General features: G+C 41.8%; 1 protein-coding gene across 4 annotated transcripts in view; it reads right to left on the reverse strand.

The window, feature by feature from the left end:
- The window catches only part of EBF1 (EBF transcription factor 1), a 465,753-nt gene that overhangs the window by 46,048 nt on the left and 398,263 nt on the right, over positions 1 to 21,442 (reverse strand). For all 4 annotated transcript variants that reach the window (XM_073621181.1, XM_073621179.1, XM_073621180.1 and 1 more), the window contains exon 11: positions 13,052 to 13,140. In XM_073621181.1, coding sequence (XP_073477282.1) covers positions 13,052 to 13,140 — 89 coding nt within the window. The remainder of the gene's footprint in view (positions 1 to 13,051; positions 13,141 to 21,442) is intronic.

The following is a 21,442-nucleotide window of genomic DNA, read 5'->3' on the forward strand; positions in this document are numbered from 1 at the left end:
AGTGGACAATGTAGTGGGCAGTATAGTGGACAGTGTAGTGGTCAGTATAGTGGATAGTGTAGTGGACAGTATAGAGGTCAGTATAGTGGATAGTGTAGTGGGTAGTGTAGTGGACAGTATAGTGGTCAGTGTAGTGGACAGTATAGTGTAGTGGACAGTATAGTGGGCAGTATAGTGTAGTGGACAGTATAGAGATCAGTATAGTGGACAGTATAGTGTAGTGGGCAGTATAGTGGACAGTATAGTGTAGTGGGCAGTATAGTGCACAGTATAGTGTAATGGTCAGTGTAGTGGACAGTATAGTGGTCAGTATAGTGTAGTGGGCAGTATAGTGTAGTGGGCAGTATAGTGTAGTGGGCAGTATAGTGGACCGTATAGTGTAGTGGGCAGTATAGTATAGTGGTCAGTGTAGTGGACAGTATAGTGTAGTGGACAGTATAGCGGTCAGTGTAGGGGGAAGTATAGTGTAGTGGACAGTATAGTGGGCAGTATAGTGTAGTGGACAGTATAGTGTATAGTGTAGTGGTAAGTATAGTGGACAGTATAGTATAGTGGACAGTATAGTATAGTGGACAATATAGTGGTCAGTGTAGTGGTCAGTATAGTGGATAGTGTAGTGGACAGTATAGAGGTCAGTATAGTGGATAGTGTAGTGGGTAGTGTAGTGGGCAGTATAGTGTAGTGGACAGTATAGTGGTCAGTGTAGTGGGCAGTATAGTGTAGTGGGCAGTATAGTGTAGTGGACAGTATAGTGGTCAGTGTAGTGGACAGTATAGTGGTCAGTATAGTGCAGTGGTAAGTATAGTGGACAGTATAGTGGTCAGTATAGTGCAGTGGTAAGTATAGTGGACAGTATAGTATAGTGGACAGTGTAGTGGACAGTATAGAGGTCAGTATAGTGTGGTGGACAGTATAGCGGTCAGTGTAGTGGGCAGTATAGTGGTCAGTATAGTGTAGTGGACAGTATAGCGGTCAGTGTAGTGGACAGTATAGTAGTCAGTGTAGTATAGTGGTCAGTGTAGTGGACAGTAGAGTGTAGTGGTCAGTATAGGAATCAGGTTGGTTAGTACTATTGTAGGAAGGGAAGGGACAGGACTCTGGGAGTGCTAAAAGTCCGCAGGTTGGGGGGGCGCAAATTACTTGCCTTGCCCCGGGTGCTGGCAACCCACGCTACGCCACTGCTGCCGGTTTCCCTTACACGCAATGGAAACATCGGCTGGAGTGCTGACTTTGCTAGATTCCAGGACAGGTAAGTGTCCTAATATTAAAAGTCGGCAGCTACAGTATGTGTAGTTGCTGACTTTTAATTTTATGCTTTTATGCTGGGGGGGGGGACTCCGCTTTAAGAAGATGACACTGAGCTGCACATTCAATAGAAGACTGCGAGTAGGCAGGTATGTTTATGTTAATGCATAAGAGATACAGCATGTCTCTTATGCAATAAAGAGCAGCCTGCTTTCAATTTCTGACAAATTAGGCTAGTTTGGGTGCTGAGTAAATGATTTACTTCTTGTGACTCCGGTGGCTAAGTGGTTAGCACTAGGGTTGTTGGTTCTAATCCCAATCATGGCACTATCTGCGCAGAGTTTGCCTGTTCTCCCTGTGTCTGTATGGGTTTCCTCTGGTATCCAGTTTTCTCCCACACTCCAATGACATGCTGGTAGGTTAATTGGCTCTTGTCTAAATTACCCCTATTACGTGCGTCAATGTGTTATACTGTAAGGTTCTTGAGGGCAGCATAATGTATAATACATATTGTGACAGAAGTCACTTTGGGTGGGGGGGTTTGTGCAACTTAGCTTACCTTGGAGAGCTTTGGAAACTCCGTGTCCAGCTTCCCCGAACCCTCTTATGTGTAAATCACCCTGTGTCCATTAGGGGCACAGGGTGCCTGAGAACTCCACTATGGTCTGTGCTAATCAGACTCAATGTTGTATATATTGTGAGTTGTCTCATGCTGTTGTGGACTCTTTGCTGTGATCCTTTGGGGTGTGGTTGTATTCCATTGTTTGTGTCTGTCTGCCTTGGAAGAAACGTATATTATGGGATGGATGTCTATGTGGGGGGGGGGGGATTCCTCCAACAGTTCTCCCTGATGATAAGACTGTTTACTGATGATACTTTGAATGCACCTGACCTGTGTGTCTATTGTGATTGGACAGTTTACCCCACCTTGAATCCAAGGGTGGGGGGAGGTGTCTCGGAGTTGGATATCTGTGGTAACATGTGCTGGAATAAAGGAGTTTGATGTTGTAGATCACCCTACACTGTATTACGGCTGCTGGCTGGGTGAGCTAAGGGGTCTTGGATAGTGCTGGTTCTGTACAGAGGAAGCATTTACGGTGGACATAGACCTGTTGAGGACAGGGGTTTGTGACACATATGTAAAGCGCTGTGTAAATTGACAGCTCTATATAACTACCTGTAATAAATAAATGCCTCCACTTCCTATGATTCCTATTATACTTAGCGCCATCTAGTGGCAAAATGCAGTATTTCCCATTTCCGTAAACCACTGAAAAACGTTTGTCCAACACAGGAATTTGCCTAATTACATTCATTTTTTTGCCCAAATTTGCACAGAACGAATGTAGATGCCCTTTCACCGGACAAATTGCAAAGCACATTTTTTGGTAAATACACCCCTTAGAGTTTTACTGGCAGGATCAACAGATGAAAATAAAGATGATACAAACATGAAAAAAAAAGTAATGCAGCCATCACATCTAAAAACTGGTAAGCTGCAATACATATACCATTTTTTGTTCTTAGGTTTAGGTTTACTTTAAATTATAAAAAAAAAGAAGTCCACACATAAACGAATGAATGTCTGAACAACGACAAGGCACAATGGCAACAAATCTAACATTTGCAGGAAGAATGGAAATACAATAGTAGGATAGCAGCACGTTGACAAGAACAGTAATTATTATGATTATATTTTATTTACTATGCTATAAATATTAATAATATAAACACTGTAGTTTGTGATGATTGTCAATAGAATTTTTAATTAGCGAATTATGCCAACGAGAAAAAGTATAGTTTAAAATCCCCTGGTGATTTATCATGTCTTTATCACATAAACCAGGAAGTCCCTGCTCCTGTTTTATTGACAGTACTAAGTGCGTTGTTATTCATCATAGAGCGATGATGATGTCACTCCCCATTGATGGCGGATGACAACATCTCTAATTAATAACGGCAACGAAATGTGATACAGAAAAAAGCTCAGCAGTCCCACATTAAGCCTATCACCCACCTAATGATGGATTCAGGATTCTCGTTAGAATAATTGTGTCACTGTTGGTGTCTGTGTTGCTCAAACTATTTGGAATTCCTGGAAAGCCTCAGTGCTGTTTTATAAATAGCTGTACATGAAAGCAACCAAATACACTGGTAGAAAAAAAAAAAACGAAATATTTGGCACAAGGACAAAATCTGGCTGAAAGATGGCATTTTGTATCATTAGACGAGGATCTCAAATGTTTGATCACGTCCCATTTGTCAGGTGCGTGGGTGTACCAAAAATTTTTATTCAGTTAGATTTAAATAAGCCTAGGTTCACACTAGTGCTGCTGAATAATCATGGAGGTTTTCTGTGCGGTACTGTATCGAGTTTTTGCGCAGTTTTAAAGCACGTTTTTGATGCACACAAGGCTGCCAAAAACACACAAAAAAATGCATTTTTTTTCCTGCGCTATTTATGCGCTCCCATAGGGCCAAAAGCACATTATGCTGCCCCAAAAGAAGCACCTGCCCCTTTTCAGAAAGTGCACTGCATCACCAGCACCATAGGCAATATTATGATTTTCATTGTCATGCAATTGCAGTGGCAGACACAGGAAAAATCAAACAAATTGCAGTAATGGTTCAATGGTCCCTGGTTGAGAGACCCCCCCCCATTGCATTCTTGTATAATACATTAGGAGACATACTATTGGAAAGTCACACCATAAGGGCTTTTTCATGCTTGCAATGCCCTCTAAAAATCAATCTGTACTTGGATCACATTTTTTAGTATCGCCTCCTCACCACCTGTTTTAACTCTGAAATGCTGCCCCACCGTGCCGAAATCACGTGCGTTGCATTGCACTGAACTCAATGGGTGAGTTGAGTTAATTCAACTCAATAGGAAAGGCATTACTGGTAGGCTGTCAAACTCTGCAACCGAGGTAAAAATGCCAGTGCTGCACAGCAAAGAAATGCAGCCGTGCCATGAATAGAGCTGGAGTAACAAGTCCTCTAGTGCACTCTCTAAAGGAACGTATGCTTTCTATACATTTTCTTAATTATATTTAGGTCTTTTTTCATATATCTAGGTAGGCAGATATAAAAAAAATACAAGTGAATATTTCATATTTAAAATATCCAACCAGCCGGTTTTGCTTATTTACCAGGCTTATCTTTACTGCTTTGCTGAAAAGGGCCGGTTGCAGTGGCGTCACTAGGGTTAGTGTCACCTGATGCGGTAAAACATGGTGTCACCCTCCCCAGGCACCCCCCGCTAGCATGCCACAGTGTTATAAGCCTCCCCCCTGCTAGGCTGCCTCAGTGTTCTAAGCCTCCCCCCCCGCTAGGCTGCCACAGTGCTCTGAGCCTCCCCCCCCCCCCCGCTAGCCTACCACAGTGCTCTGAATCACACTACCCCTAGCCTGCCACAGTGCTCTAAACCTCCACCCTGCTAGCCTGCCACAGTGCTCTGAATCACCTGCCCCTAGCCTGCCACAGTGCTCTGAATCACCCTGCCCCTAGCCTGCCACAGTGCTCTGAATCACACTGCCCCTAGCCTGCCACAGTGCTCTAAACCTCCCCCCCGCTAGCCTGCCACAGTGCTCTGAATCACACTACCCCTAGCCTGCCACAGTGCTCTAAACCTCCACCCTGCTAGCCTGCCACAGTGCTCTGAATCACCCTGCCCCTAGCCTGCCACAGTGCTCTGAATCACCCTGCCCCTAGCCTGCCACAGTGCTCTGAATCACACTACCCCTAGCCTGCCACAGTGCTCTAAACCTCCATCCTGCTAGCCTGCCACAGTGCTCTGAATCACCCTGCCCCTAGCCTGCCACAGTGCTCTGAATCACACTGCCCCATACCTGCCACAGTGCTCTAAACCTCCCCCCCGCTAGCCTGCCACAGTGCTCTGAATCACACTACCCCTAGCCTGCCACAGTGCTCTAAACCTCCATCCTGCTAGCCTGCCACAGTGCTCTGAATCACCCTTCCCCTAGCCTGCCACAGTGCTCTGAATCACACTGCCCCTAGCCTGCCACAGTGCTCTAAACCTCCCCCCCGCGAGCCTGCCACAGTGCTCTGAATCACCCTTCCCCTAGCCTGCCACAGTGCTCTGAATCACCCTTCCCCTAGCCTGCCACAGTGCTCTGAATCACACTGCCCCTAGCCTGCCACAGTGCTCTAAACCTCCCCCCCGCTAGCCTGCCACAGTGCTCTGAATCACACTATCCCTAGCCTGCCACAGTGCTCTAAACCTCCATCCTACTAGCCTGCCACAGTGCTCTGAATCACCCTTCCCCTAGCCTGCCACAGTGCTCTGAATCACCCTTCCTCTAGCCTGGCACAGTGCTCTGAATCACCCTTCCCCTAGCCTGCCACAGTGCTATTTGATGGTGTCACTCCTTTGGCAGGTGTGATCCGCACCCCCTGCACCCCCATAGTCATGTCACTGGCCAGTTGATTACAGAACTGAAAAATCAAGGCTCCATTTCCACACCCAGGTTCCACTCTTCCCATTTCCTCTGTTCAGACAGGGTTGTATGAAGATGTAATAAGATTTCATAGGCATAGACTGTCAGAAAGCAACTATCTACTACTGAGCTGTTTCTCTGGAAAACCTAAAATGCTATGTAAAACCAATGTCACAGATGAACTCTGTAAATAATAAAAAAAATAAATAAAAATATTACAGTAGAGCTAAAGGCAACTCTTTTTTTTATAGTTTTGGATAGAGTGGAAAGGGATTAGAACATCTGTCAGTTTTTATTGTTGTCTGTGTCCCAGCTAGTGAGCTTTATCCTCTCTGTTTGTCCTGTTTACCATTATCAAAGTCAAAGTCAAAGGAAATCCCAAATTGTGGGTTGTCAACAGAACAGTAACCAAGGGGAAATCTTCCATGGTGACACTAGTTCTCATAACTCTGGTGACAACCTTACTTTGGAGGACTTCTCTCTCTTTCCTGTTTTGGCTATGGGACAGGACGTTAAGAGAAATCTCCCCAAAGGGACACAGATGGCACGAAAAAAAAAAAAAAAAACTGACAGGATATTATAACCCTACATTACTATATCCAAAATGAAAAAAAAGTTTTGCCTTTAGTTCTGTATTAAACCCAAAAGCAAACCTTTCTTATATTGCAATTTACCAATCCTTCGATGTGATGGCTTTATTAGCTTTTTTTTTGCCTTTCTTTCCCATTATTTTCACCTGGTGATCTAGCGAGTAAGTCTGTTGTTTTTCAAAAGAACAAGCTGTTCTGCAGATGTAGCAGTTAGCAGGTTCTGACAAACCAATTACCACTGACAGGGGTGCTCACAATGATCAGTTTTTATTCATTTATGTAAAACATTTTTCTTAAAAGGGACAAAACTGTTGCTGGAACTTGCATATAAAGTGTTAGCTGAAGTTTGGCTTCAATTTGTTGGTTATTTATATCTGTTAGTACAGTGTATCTAACACTGCCCCCCTTCCCCCAGACAGACAATGCTGCTTCCCAAAGGTGCCCCCTGTGCTCATTCATCCAGAGTGGGAGCTCTAATACAGGAGGTGTGTTACTAGCTGGATCACCAGGTTAAAACAGAGGGGGAAAAAAGCCTAAAAAAAATATAATAATAATACAGCCACAACAGTTAATGATTGGCAACCTGCAACATATTACAATTTTGGTTTAATACCCCTTTAAAACATTATAAAGGACATGAGTGTGTGAACCTAAAAAAAAACACCCCAAACCATTTAATCGCCAGCCACAAAGTTAAATACACAGATGAAATACATATATGGGATCTGCTTTATCTGCCCAAGGATTTGTAATTGTGTCTATCCAGTTCTGAGATTTAAGTAGCCCGGCCAGGTGGGTGACCTGACTTTTCTCTAAAGCAGTTAAGCAATACAGCCAGGTCTCCTCCCCACACTCAGCCCCTCATTAGACAGTTAAATCCCTCTGCTGTCTCTACTTTCTCCTCCAGTCAGCAAACTTCTTGTGATCACATGTGTGCAGCAGCACATCTGATTGGCTGCTAGTGCCGCCTCTCCCTCTCCCACTCTGTGCTACTGCACAAATGGCATATACCAAGCCTAATTTAGTTGTTTTAAATATATATTTAAATATTTTTCATGAATGTAGAGGTGCATCTCAAAAAATCTGAATATCATTAAAAAGTTAATTTATTTTAGTAATTCAATTCAAAAAGTGAAACTCATATATTATATAGATTCATTTCACACAGTGATATATTGCCAGCATTTATTTCTTTTCATTTTGATGATTATGGCTTACAGCTAGTGAAAACCCCAAATTCAGTATCTTAGCAAATGAGAATATTGTGAAAATCTTTAACCACTTCAGCCCTGGAAGATTTTACCCCCTTCCTGACCAAAGCACTTTTTGCGATTCGGCACTGCGTCGCTTTAACTGACAATTGCGCAGTTGTGTGACATTGCACCCAAACAAAATTGACGTCCTTTTTTCTCACAAATAAAGCTTTCTTTTGGTGATATTTGATCGCCTCTGCGGTTTTTATTTTTTGCGCTATAAACAAAAAAAGAGCGACAATTTTGAAAAAAAAGCAATATTTTTTACTTTTTGCTATAATAAATATCCCCCAAAAATATATAAAAAACACATTTTTTTCCTCAGTTTAGACCGATATGTATTCTTCTATATATTTTTGGTAAAAATAATCGCAATAAGCGTATATTGATTGGTTTGTGCAAAAGTTATAGCGTCTACAAAATAGAGGCTAGTTTTATGGCATTTTTATTGTTAATTTTTTTTTTTACTAGTAATGGCAGCGATCTGCAATTTTTATCGTGACTGCGACATTATGGCGGACACATCGGACACTTTTGACACTATTTTGGGACCATTGTCATTTATACAGCGATCAGTGCTATAAAAATGCACTGATTACTGTGTAAATGATACTAGCAGGGAAGGAGTTAACCACTAGGGGGTGATCAAGGGGTTAAGTGTGTCCTAGGGAGTGATTCTAACTGTGGGGGGGTGGGCTTCAACTCACATGACAGCGATCACTGCTCCCGATGACAGGGAGCAGTGATCTCTGTCATGTCACAAGGCAGAACAGGGGGATGCCTTGTTTACATAGGCACTTCCCTGTTCTGCGGCTCTGTGACACGATTGCCGAGAGACCGGCGAACATTGAGTCCATTGGTCCTGCGGGCACGGTCACACTGTAAGCGGCAGCATGTGTGCGCCCGCTAGCCCTGCCAATTAAAGGAGATGTACAGGTACGCCCATTTGCCCACTGCTGCCATTGTGCTGACGTACATCGGCGTGCAGTGGTCGGCAAGTGGTTAATATTGTAGACTCAAGGTGTCACACACTAATCAGCTAATTAACTAAAAACACCTGTAAAGGTTTTCTGAGCCTTTAAATGGTCTCTCAGTCTGGTTTAGTAGGTTACACAATAATGAGGAAGACTGCTGACTTGACAGTTGTCCAGAAGACAGTCATTGACACCCTCCACAAGGAGGGTAAGTCACAAAAGGTCATTGCTAAAGCTGGCTGTTCACAGAGTGCTGTATCCAAGCATATTAATGGAAAACTGAATGGAAGGAAAACGTGTGGTAGAAAAAAAGTGCACAAGCAACAGGGATGACCACAGCCTTGAGAGGATTGTGACGCAAAGGCCATTCAAGAATTTGGGGGAAATTCGCAAGGAGTGCACTACAGCTGGTGTCAGTGCATCAAGAACCACCACACACAGACGTATCCAGGACATGGACTACAACTGTCACATTCCTTGTGTCAAGCCACTCCTGAACCAGAGACAATGTCAGAAGCGTCTTACCTGGGCTGAGAAGAAAAATGACGACTGTTGCTTAGTGGTCCAAAGTCCTCTGTTCGAACGAATGTACATTTTGCATTTCATTTGGAAATCAAGGTCCCAAAGTCTGGAGGAAGAGTGTCCAAGTTGCATGAGGTCCAGTGTGAAGTTTCCACAGTCAGTGATGATTTGGGGAGTCATGTCATCTGCTGATGTTGGTCCACTGTGTTTTATCAAGTCCAAAGTCAGCGCAGCCCTCTATTAGGAAATTTTAGAGCACTTCATGCTTCCCTCTGCTGACCAGCTTTATGGAGATGCTTATTTCATTTTCCAGCAGGACTTGGCACCTACCCACACTGCCAAAAGTACCAATAACTGGTTTAATGATCATGGTATCACTGTGCTTGATTGGCCAGCAAACTCGCCTAACCTAAACCCCATAGAGAATCTGTGAATTATTGTCAAGAAGAAGATGACCACACCCAACAATGCAGATGAGCTGAAGGCCGCCATCAAAGCAACCTGGGCTTCCATAACACCTCAGCAGTGCCACAGGATGATCACCTCCATGCCACACCACATTGATGCAGTAATTCATGCAAAAGGAGCCCCGACCAAGTATTGGCATAGTGCATACTATACTGTATATGGACATACTTTTCAGTAAGCCAACATTTCTGTATTAAAAATCCTTTTTTCATTGGTCTTATTTAATATTCCAATTTTCTGAGATATCAAATTTTGGGTTTTCCCTAACTGTAAGCCATAATCATCAAAATTAAAAGAAAAAAATGCTTGAAATATATCACGCTGTGTGTAATGAATCTATATAATATATGAGTTTCACTTTTTGAATTGAATTACTGAAATAAATGAACTTTTTGATGATATTCAAATTTTTTACAGATGCACCTGTATATTGCATTGTTTGGTGCTTTTTTATATCTGCCAGAAGTTCAGCTTTGAGTCATTCTTTAACATCTCACCCTACGTACATTTACTTTGTTATTTGGATTTAAGCCCTGCTCATTTCCTTAGTCCCCATGTCAAGTCTCTCTATACCCCTTCTCCTGTCTTTCCAAGCTGTGAACATGCACTCTCCGAGTCCAAGAAAAATCTTTGCATTCCAAGTCTCTGTCAGGTAGCCCTCATCCCCCAGCTGTAATGGCATGTAATTGTATTATAATGTATAATTCATAAACCACTCTCTAAAGACTGTAATGCTTTCAATCACGCGTGCACTCAGCCTGACCGAAGATTTGTTTGTACAGCGCTGGGAGGGGAAGGTGGTGGTAAGTAGGTGTGGTGTATAGTACATGACAGAGGGCAGTTCATAAGTCTAAGCAGGTGGGGAAGTGTAGACTTGGGGTAGACAGGAATTAACCCCCCTCAAAACTAAAATTAGGTGTATGAGGAACACAGAGAAATGTGGAAAGAAAATGTTTATACTGGCAGCGTTATTCGCGAACTAGGGAAACCAACTGACTTGCTGCAGCTAATGAAATCTGTCACTGATAGACATGTTGGATCCAAGAGCTTAAAGGGGACCTTTAGCCATTAAAAGAACTTTTTTTCTTTTGCTTCCTCCTCCCTCCTTTTTATACAATAGCCGATTGTTTCATTTAGGAAATGCTTTGTACATTTTTTGCTGTTCTGCAGCCCAACATCTACTGCTTCCACGTCTAGGAAAAAATGACATAGGGACTCCCACTTTAGAATAAGAAGAAGGGGTTAACAAGGGGTTAAAAGCATCTGAAAAGCGCCGCTGCCCACTAATTTTAATGGCAGAGGCGGTTTTGGAGCAGTGTATACACCGCTCCCGCCCTGCCCCAAAGATGCTGCTTGCAGGACTTTTTTTCCCGTTCCGCAAGCACACCGCCCCAGTGTGAAAGCACTCAGGCTTTCACACTGTGGAGGCTTGAGAGGCATTTTTCAGGCACTTTACAGGCGCTATTTTTAGTGCTAAAGCACCTGAAAAGCGCCCTCAGTGTGAAAGGGGTCTAAGCCCACATTTGCATTTGTGTGTTTTTTTAGCTTAAAGCCCCACAGCGCTCAGCAGGCTTAATCACATACTTTAAGTTGTCCCTGTTTACATTTGAGCGTTCAGAAGACTATAGCTCAAAGGCAAAAGCTCTAAATGGTAAATGAGTACAGCACTCCACTACTAAAAACACACACAAAAGCACTTACAAAAGGCTTACAATTGCATGAATGTACACTTCGCTCAAACGTGAATGGTGGCTAAAGTGGATTTGTCATCACCAGGGGTAACCAATGCAGTATTATTAATGAATAACAGGTATGATAATGTCCCTGCATATACTCTGTTTTGAGTATATGATACCCCTGGAGCACCAAAAATAGGGACACTTGGTGTATGCAAGGTTTTTCTACAAACACTTAAACTAGGATGTAAACAAACTATGGAGGTTTAAATTTTTAAAGATAAAGAGGTCCAACATATCCCATGTGAGTCAGATTACTCCAAGCAGCAGGGGACATGACCTTGGCTGAGGAGCTCTTCCTCTATCTCAGCAGGGGGCATATGAGACCTCTGCAGAGAGACCACTGCTTCCATGCAAAAAGCAAGGGTTCTTCTCTACAGCATTCTGACAGGGGGTGGGGTTTCTAAAAATAGCAAACTGTAACATTTTGTACACCTTTTGTTTTGATTAACCTGGAATGTGTTTAGCAGAAAGGGGAAGCTCCGCTTCTTCGCACTCTCCCCCCTCCACTGCCACACGTAGCACTTTTTGGGGGGAGCGGGTACCTCGTTTTGACAGGTACCCGATCCCACTTCTGGGTAAGAACACCACTCGGCGATCTACGACATTTCTGGCTCCTTCTCCTTCCCCCAGCTGCCTTCTGGGACACACAGAGGTCCCAGAAGACAGGGACCATTCAGAAAGCACAGCACGACTCACGCATGCGCAGTAGGAAACAGGCTGTGAAATCACAAGGCTTCACTTCCTGTTTCCCTTACTACAGATGCCGGCGCCTGCACCCGACAGACTGGAACCCCGCTTTTACCGTTTTTACTGCGGCAGGACAGCGTGGATCATGGTGCTCAGTGACCAATCATAGCGATCACATGATTAAATGTAAGCAAAACTGTCATTAATAACTTTCAATTATGACAGCTTTCTCACTGTTGTGATGCTGTGATTGGTCCACAGCTATTACATGGTACCTAGCCCCCCGTTATAGTAGTACAGTGTCACTAAAAAATAAAAAAAAATAAAAAATGATTTAATTTCTTTTAACATACTGTCACCAATCAGCATCTCACCTTCCTGAGGTCAAGTGGTTAATTTGAAAGTTCAGTTGGGCTTTAAAATTGCCTTCATAATATTCTGCATGGAAAGGCCATTTTTCTGTATACTATACAGTTTGTTTGACCTGCTTATTCGATATAATGTTGCCTCATTTATTAAACATGTCAATGTTAAGGGCTCATGCACACTGCAGCTAAAAAAAAGCTGCTTTTACAGGCATTTGAGCTTTTATTTCAGCTTGAAAAAGCTCGTACTTTTTTGGGCTCTTTTGCATGTTTTTATTGAGCTTCTTTGAGCTTTTTATGAGCATAAGCGCTTTTTTTTTCCAAACCCTCCCCTCAGTGAATTTTTCCTATTTTTTGTGTATTTTCAAACTTCTTTGAGCTCTTTCATGCTTTTCCATGCTCTTTCACGCTTTTTTGTGCGTTTCCGTGTGTTTTTGGGCACTTAGGCGTCTTTTCTGCTTGAAAGATCCTCTCAAAAACGCGAGTTTGGTGGGGGGTTTTAGTCTGTCTGTCGGAACATATGCCTGTAAACTCATAAAAAAGCCATAGTGTGCATGGACACATTGGCTAACATGGAGGGGAGTTTCCAAGCAGAAAAAACAAGAGCTCAAAAAAGCTCAAAAGCCTGTAGGAGCAGCTTCTTTGAGCTGCAGTGTGCATGAGCCCTAATACCTTTGTGGTTGTTACCAATAGCAAATAAATACAGAATATGACTGGGTGTTGTTTTTGCCATGAAAAGACTATTTACCTTCGGTAATCTCTCTGGGTCACCTGGATGCCTGGGGATCACTTTCTGAAGCCTCTGAAAGCCATAGTCAATGGTGGGTTCATTTAGAGCTGAAACAAAACAAAGATACCTTTAGATGCCAGAATATTAGACATAGATCATTTTATGATCCTATGTAAAAAATATCTGCATTGTTAAAGTGAGCCTGTCATTTTGCCCAAGCATGAAATAATAGATAACCAACTAATTATAACGTATCACAGCAAACTAAAATCTGATTGGCACCATGGGTCACTGCACTTTGCGTGTTATGATTGCTTTTTGCAGTGCCTTACTAAGTATACTCAGTAATGTCTAATGAAAAGCCTTATAAATGCTCAGAAAAAAAAAGATGAAAGATTGCTCAGCTTAGCTTAATCAGAGTCCTCTCTATACCACTGCAGCCATAATCCAAAGACCACCACACAAGCTCAATGGGACTGTACTTCCTGAAGCCTGTGTTGTGACATTTCTTTGCTCTGATTTCTATATCACCCATCAGAATCAGATTTCCTAAGCAGGCTTGAATATAATTGGTGGGTGTGAGAAATGCCTTAATTCTGTATGTTAGAGAAAGCAGAGGGCTTGCAGGGGTTGTGTTTGGGGATACCTCTCCCACAGCAAAACAGGTAAGGGAAAGAAAAGGATCTATCAACATCAGTGCCTTGATAAGAAGTCCAAAAAGCTCAAGAGGTAGGTTGTGTTTCAAGCATGCATTCAAGGTTTTATTTTTATTGGAGTGCACCTTTAACCAGCAAGCCAGCAGTAGAATACGAATGCCAACATGATCATTTGAGAACCCACCAAGTAAGTCATTAAAAAATAAACACAAATAAAACTGCCTTTACTCACAAATAATAGGTTAGAACTCTCAGATACCTGGCACATATCTTCTCAATGTCCTTGGAGCCCTGAAGCCATAGTGCTCTAATATGTAAATCTTGATTTCTTCCAGGAAAGTCAAGTGATGCCATCCACCTCCATCAACTTCCTTTTGGATGTTAAGACTACCATTATGTACAAGAACCAAGAGGAAGGCAGAAGCACCGGGGTTTGCATTTAAGAGGCTCAGGGGGCATTCAGAAAGCTACACTATATGGGCAAAGGTTTGTAGACATCTGACTCTTACATCTACTGTACACTATATATTTTTGAATAAACTACAGTATTTATATAGCACCGACAATTTACGCAGCCTGTTACATCTTGTACAATCAAAGCAATCCCCATCCTTAAAAAAGGTTACAATCTAAGGTTCCTATCTCATATGCACACATATTTTGGCCTATTTAGACAGTAGCCAATTCAATTGGGATTCAAGACCACAGTGCCGCAAGGCAGAAATCCTAACCACTAAGCCACTGTGCTGCCCCCTATATGGCCAAAAGTATGTTGACATCCCTCAAAATTATTGAGCTTGGGTGTTTGCAGATGCTGTTAATGCTACAACCACAGAAAAAATGCACAAATTGTGCACAGCTTATGCAGCGCTCTTCACAATGTAACAGAGTGTCCTCAGTCCATAAGTAAAGCAATTCCAGTGGGTGATAGGTCAGATTGGGGAAAAGTTCCTCAAATCCCTGCAGCTCCTGTGACAGACTTGGGAAGGATCCACTCACACAAAGTAAAAAGCGTAAACAGGGCGCCCTGTTTATACTGTTAATGCTACAGCAAACAAAAACATTTTAGACAACTGTGCATTCCTAACCTTGTGACAACAGTTTGGGGGAAGTCCTTTTTTCTGTTCCAGTATGACTGTACCACTGTGCACAAAGCCAGCTCCATACAGACACGGTTTAATAAGTTTAGTGTGGAGGAACCAAAGTGGCCTGCACAGAGCACTGACCTCAACCCTACTAAACACCTTTGGGATGAACTGGAATGCTCATTGTAAGCCAAATCTTCACACCCAAAATCAGTACCTGATCTCACAAATGTTCTTTTTGGCTAAATGGGCACAAATTCCCACGGACACACTACAAAATCTTGTGGAAAGCCTTTGAAGAGGAGTGGAGGTTGCCAAAGTGGAGAGAGGGTGTAGCTTCATATTAATGCCCATGGTTTAGGAATGGGGTGCTGAACAAGGTCATATACTGTAGATCTGATGTTCAGGTGTCTACAAATGTTTGGCCATATAGTATAATAGAAAGTGCATGCAGGTGCCCTGAAGGTGTACACAGTTCATGCATACTGCAAGTTTATTCATTTTATGTTGTGAAAGTTTATGTTAAAAAATACAGTTGTTTGATGGGAGTGTAATCACACTGCCTGCAAGGCTCACACATACACAGTTTGTCATGGTTGGACCCTCTGTCTTTGTTTAGAATGGATAGCACAATTCTTTAGGATGATAGAAAGAACACTGAATGTATATATTATCATTGCCTTTACTAGAATGAAGAGGGATTTGTGTCACTGACAGCTGAAGGGATATCATTTGTCTCATTTACTATTAAACATGAATCCAAAGGATTGGCACTCTCTCTCTCTCTCTCTCTCTCTCTCTCTCTCTCTCTCTCTCTCTCTCTCTTCTCTCTCTCTCTCCCTCTGTGCATTTGTCCATCTATTAAAAAAAACACAATGAATGCAGCTCTCAAGAATGTAAAAAGGATTATTAGTGCAATTGTGTGAAATTCTAATTGACCCTGCAGTAATGGAAGGTGTCGTTACATCCCTCCCCAGCATAACTGCCCCCTCTCCGCCGACAGGTAGAGAATCCTCTGGATTTTTTAAAAGGACATTTAAATTGAAAAGAGACTTGAGTGCAAGAACATAATTACACCAATAAAATCCTTTAACTTGTCAACTTGAAAATCTAAATGGCGATCAATCATTTCTCCGAAAGGAATAATCCTTAAAGTCTCCTGATTGACAACTCATACTTTCATATGTAAAAAAAAAATTGTTAAAAAAAGAGAGTAAAAAAAAAAAAAGAACATCTTCTGTAAAGTGGCCACAAATCCATTTACGGAATACAATACTTCATAAAGGTGAGTAAAAAGCCAATAATTACTTGTGTGAATACGCAGCCATCAAGTAGTGAAAAACTTGGGCAATTTTTTTTTTTTCTTAAGGACGGGTTTAAAATGCGCAGTGTGGAGTCACATACAAATGAGCTGCACTTTAATTTGCTGTAGACTTAACAATGGGGAATAAGATATCTAGCCCGAGGTTTCCGTAAATGAGAAAGTCTGTGAATTTTATTTCTGGGGATGTCAGACATCAATAGAAGTTATCAGCTGCTGGACAATTTTGACAGGTAGAAATCGATGGAGTTTAATACAGCTGATCAATGCTAAGTTGCAGCTACAACAATGGTAGAGGTGGCTGGAAGAATTTCTGACACTACAGATAAAACCCGAAGGGAGGGGTCTGCATTAGCGTGGTTTGAAGCAAATAATGGCTTGATACAGGGCCCATCCTTCTGGCCTAATCTTGTGGACAGTCATTGTTGCGCAAAAGGATGTATAAGGGTTGCACAGGTGCAAAGCAGGCCGGGCAGCTGAAACAAAACTCTGTGTATTACAACTTACAGCCTTATCATAGCTGAACTCCAAGCAAACAGCTAAATACACAGATGAAATACACATAAGGAAGCTTTTTTACCTGCCAAATAATTTGTATTTCTGTCCTGATATTCACACAGCTGTGCCACACAGCACAGCCAGGTGAATGACACCATTCACAATCAAAGCGGAATAAAATAACCTCCGCCAATTTGTTTTTGTTGTTGTTAAAGTGGAGCTTCACCCAAAAGGTGTCCTAATAGTAAAAGTCAGCAGCTACAGTATTTGTAGCCGCTGACTTAAAATATTTTGGTGGGGGGGCTGGAGCTCTGCTTTTATTTGGCCCTTGGCGCTGTGCTAGTATGCACAGCATATTAGAATATTATGGCATACTTACCTGGCAAGCAATGCCCCCAAGCGCTGTGCTGTCAGGACTCCTGTCAGTCATGGGTGCCATCTTCTCCCGGTCTTCCATCTCCGGGTACCGACTCTTCAGCTGAGTGGTTGGCTAGGCCACAATGGCATCACTTGCAGGCATGTGCACAGGATACGCATTATAATGGCACAGATCAGTGCCATAAATGTGCACTGCCATGCATGCATAGCTCATTGTATATACAGTAAGTGCTAATAGGCAGGGGGAATGGTTTACAACAGAAGAGACCAATAGGGTCACTTCTGTCATAAAAATCCTACCTGTCAGTTTTCTGCAGGAATACAATGGTGGTCTTCTTCGTCACCAGCCATCTGATTGGTCAAAGAAAGAGCAGAACCAGACTGCTGAGGTCATCCCTCTGCTCACTCTGCTTTCTCCTCCAATTAGTATGTTCCTTGCCAACACATTTATATGCAACGCTGGATTACTTTGTATGTTTTAAACTTGCCTGCAGATAAACTTTAAAATGTATGTAAAGCCAAAATATAGATATTTTTTAGTTTTGGACAGAGTATGAAAGTGTAAAAAAAACTCCTATCAGGCTTTTAGTGCTGCCTGTTTTCTAGCTGTGTCTTGCCTGTTTTAACCTTGTAAAGACAGTATCACTGTACATTGTATTCAGTTGCAGGGCAGTTGCGGTACAGCGCCAATCACTTGAATGTGACAGGGGGTATCATTTTTGCCATGGCATGTGTATATCTCTGTTCAGCTAGGCTTTGCAACTTAAGGGGGATAGTCAGGGGCAGAAAAAATGTGGCTTAGCTTCTGGGGGAGAGCTTTGGACTGAAGTTGAGTATTGCAGCAAAACTGCTATTTTTTTTTTTTTTTTTACTTTAGCTGGGAAACATTTGCATTTAAATGGAATTAATTACATTTAAATTTTTTTTCATGTAAATGGAATACTGTTTTAAAGGTGAAGGCTCCAGAACTATTGTTAAATCAAGCTTTACTACCAAGATAGTACCTTATCTATTGATTGATGAGAATCCTGGAGCCTTTACCCTGAAGTCTAAAAAAAGTCTCTAGATCAGCGGCTCGCTAGGTAGTGAAACTAGGATTGTATATAAACATTATGCTGTTTTAGATACACCTAAATGAGGACATCCTTTTAAACAAGGTCTACCTCTTATGTCACGGGATCATTTTAGTAAAAATTAATGTTAGAATGCCCCTTTATTTGAGGTAGCTTGTGCTTTATAAACAGAGATGCATTTTAATTGTACAGGCTGAATGGTTTTGGAGATTATTTGATGCCTCCCAAACTATAAAAATCCATCTGACTTCTCTCATCGTCACCTGAACCACCTTCTCTACAGTTCTCTTGCCGTATTTAGAAGCATATGTCCAGAGGTGACCAGAATAGTGAAACAAAATAAGGAAAACAGTTTAAAATTTTATGAAGCTTGTTGATGTTGCATGTAACCCAGCTTCCCTAGGCAGTGGCCCATGAGGGCCTTATGGTAAATACCGCATCAAGGCAGTAATTCTATCCTTGCAGGAGGCCTTAGTTGGTAACCTGTCACTTCCTTAGGGGAGGGCCATCATGCAGATCAGTGCTAATACAGGACTGGTGGTCAGTGCATGTAAAGCTGCATGGGATTAAACTGCATTGGAATTAGCACAAGTCCTAGAAAATGTTGGCCTCCAGAGCAGGTCAGGAGCCTGCTGTCACACACATAACAAGTGACAGGTTCCCTTTAAAATCATACACAAACATTTGCAGTAAAACTATCCCATAACCTCTGAGAAGTAGAAAAAACAATATGTTTATCCTCACTGAAACATTAATAGTTAAATAGTACTTGAGGCAACATTATCTGTTTTTTCCTGTCATTTTTTTTATCTCTTCCAAAATAGCCACTTTGGGGATTCAGAGAAAACAATCGGAGCCATTAATTCCTTCCAAAACTATAGAAACGATAAAAAACTCTAAACCCATCAGCGGATGATTATGTTGGCGTTTGATAACTGGAAAATGACGGGAAGAGTAAAAAACATTTTTACTCTAAGACAATTTCAGCGTGATGAAAGTGGGCTACCTCCTTCCGTATCGAAGTGGAAAGTTCTTAAGTTTCAGAATGTTCATGAAGTGTACACCAGCAGATGAGTGAGCTGAGTACTCCAGAGAAGCCATGGGAGCCCTTGGAGAGATCAGTGAAAACCATTCGGGACCATCTATTTCATAAATCTCTTCAGTGTGAAAATACGAACATAGGGCGTCTGCTAATGTACTAAACTCTGTCAGGAGCTGAACAGTTCTTCCCTACTTAGCGATATACGTTACCTATCTATCTATCTATCTATCTATCTATCTATCTATCTATCTATCTATCTATCTATCTATCTATCAATCATTTATCTATAGCAGCCTTTGTCTAGCTTTTTTCCCCAGAAGAACCCTTAAAATAATTTTCAGGTCTAAGGGAACCCCAGTTAAAATGAATTAATAAGCACCATGGGAAAGAATGTTCAATACATTGGTGGTCAGTGGGAAGAATGAAGTGACCAGAATGTCATCCTTACAGATGAGTAAAAAGATCATTGCTTTCATGTCGCTTTCTCAGTCAAGTGGTATTGGACCCAGAACTATGTAGGCACCATTGGATGGGAGGTCAATCATTCACAGCTCAAGGAACCCCTAGTAACCTCTGGAGAATGGCTGATCTACAGTTCTTATCTATATCTACATTATGTACAGTATACACCTATTCATTCAATAATTCATTTGTTTGTTCATTCATTCCATCCTCTCCACACAAAAAACTAATTGTTTATTTATCTATCTATCTATCTATCTATCTATCTATCTATCTATCTATCTATCTATCTATCTATCTATCTATCTATCTATCTATCTATCCATCCATCTACTGTATCTATCCTGTTTATCCATAGCAGGTATCTCCTTTCTATCTATGGAAGTTCCTCCCATGTAGTCTCATGCCTCCCCCGGTCACACTTCCTCTGGTAATTGCTCATCTCCATTCTTTCAGAGAGTTGTGACAACGCTGCTTATCAGGGACAGGAGTGGAGATGCATGGAGTGTGTGTGATAAACAGGTGTATGTGGCTCGTACCCCGGCGAGCTCTCTGACACTACTTTTATCATCTCGTTTGTGCTCTGAATGAGCTGAGAGCAGCAATTGCCAGAAAACAGGCGGGCGATAAAGAGCATTGATTTAACACATCTTGTTTTCAATCATGCTCCGATTTTCGGAACTGGCGTTTTCTCCTGTTCTCTGCCTCGTTGCTTTTATCTGACGAGCTCAACCCTTCTTGCTGGGAATGAAAAGGTCGCCCAATAAGACATGGTTTGCTGAAACCAGAACGCGCGGCGGGGAAAGTATTTTAGATAAACACTGTCAGGCAGAGAGGGGGTGAATTGCAGTTGTACAATTACTGAGCGACAATACATATTACTCTGTTCTGAGTGGGTAACAAGCTTGTGATGGTTTACTAGCTCCCAGCAAGGCGCACAGTCACTGAAAGATTATTTACAGAATAAATGTATTTCTGGACAGCACTTCAACTTTTCGGACATGATAGCTTCCCACTAGAGAGGCATAACTAAAACTTACTAGGCCCCTGTGCATAATACTAACATGGGCTTACTCCTATCAGTTTTAAATCTAAAATCCAGGCAAATGATTAATGTGCATACAGGTGATCTGACTAATTTGCCAAATAATTTGTAATTCTCTTCTGACAATCTTGTGATTCAGACAGGAAAGATAAGACTAGGCCTTAGACCTCCTCTATGGCTAAGCATACAGCTTGGTTCAGGACACCCCCACCCCGCTGATAGTGAAGGAGTAGCAGCAGTGTTTTGCTCTCACCTCATGCAAAAATGTTTGGCTAGCTAGGTGATAAAATCATTTTTTTTTTTTGGTTCAACAATCTAGCTGTGTGTGTTACCTTGCTGCATCGCTACCTTTGTCCAATGAGTAGGGCGCTGAGCTGGAAAGCAGCATGGATGAATTCAGGAATTAGTAACCTTACTAACTAGCAGAGATGAGCGTATAATGGGATGATACAAACAATAAATGAATGTATTAATTATGTTTATTTAGATTTGCTTTCTGTGCACAAAAATACTGATGGCTCCTGAAGAATTGGACAATGTCCAGGAAACAAGTCAGGCCATAAAAAATCAGTACCTTTGGAAAGGATATACCACTATGTAAAATTCATTTCTATTGTTTTTATGAAATTTTGTATGAAAGTGGAATTATTGTACATGTTGGAATGGTAAAAAAAATTGTATTTTATGTAAAATGCTGTGCCTCAAAAGTCCCATCTTACAACATTTTCTAGGTTCATACTGCTATAGGAATGTGGCATTTAACAATTTTTAAGCCTTTTTGGAGAATAGAAGAGAGGGGTGTGTTACATAATAACTGGCTGGCCAAAATTACCTTTGACAGGTAAAAAA

Source organism: Aquarana catesbeiana, linkage group LG03 (genome assembly GCF_042186555.1).
Source record: "Aquarana catesbeiana isolate 2022-GZ linkage group LG03, ASM4218655v1, whole genome shotgun sequence".
Classification (NCBI taxonomy): Eukaryota; Metazoa; Chordata; class Amphibia; order Anura; family Ranidae; genus Aquarana; species Aquarana catesbeiana.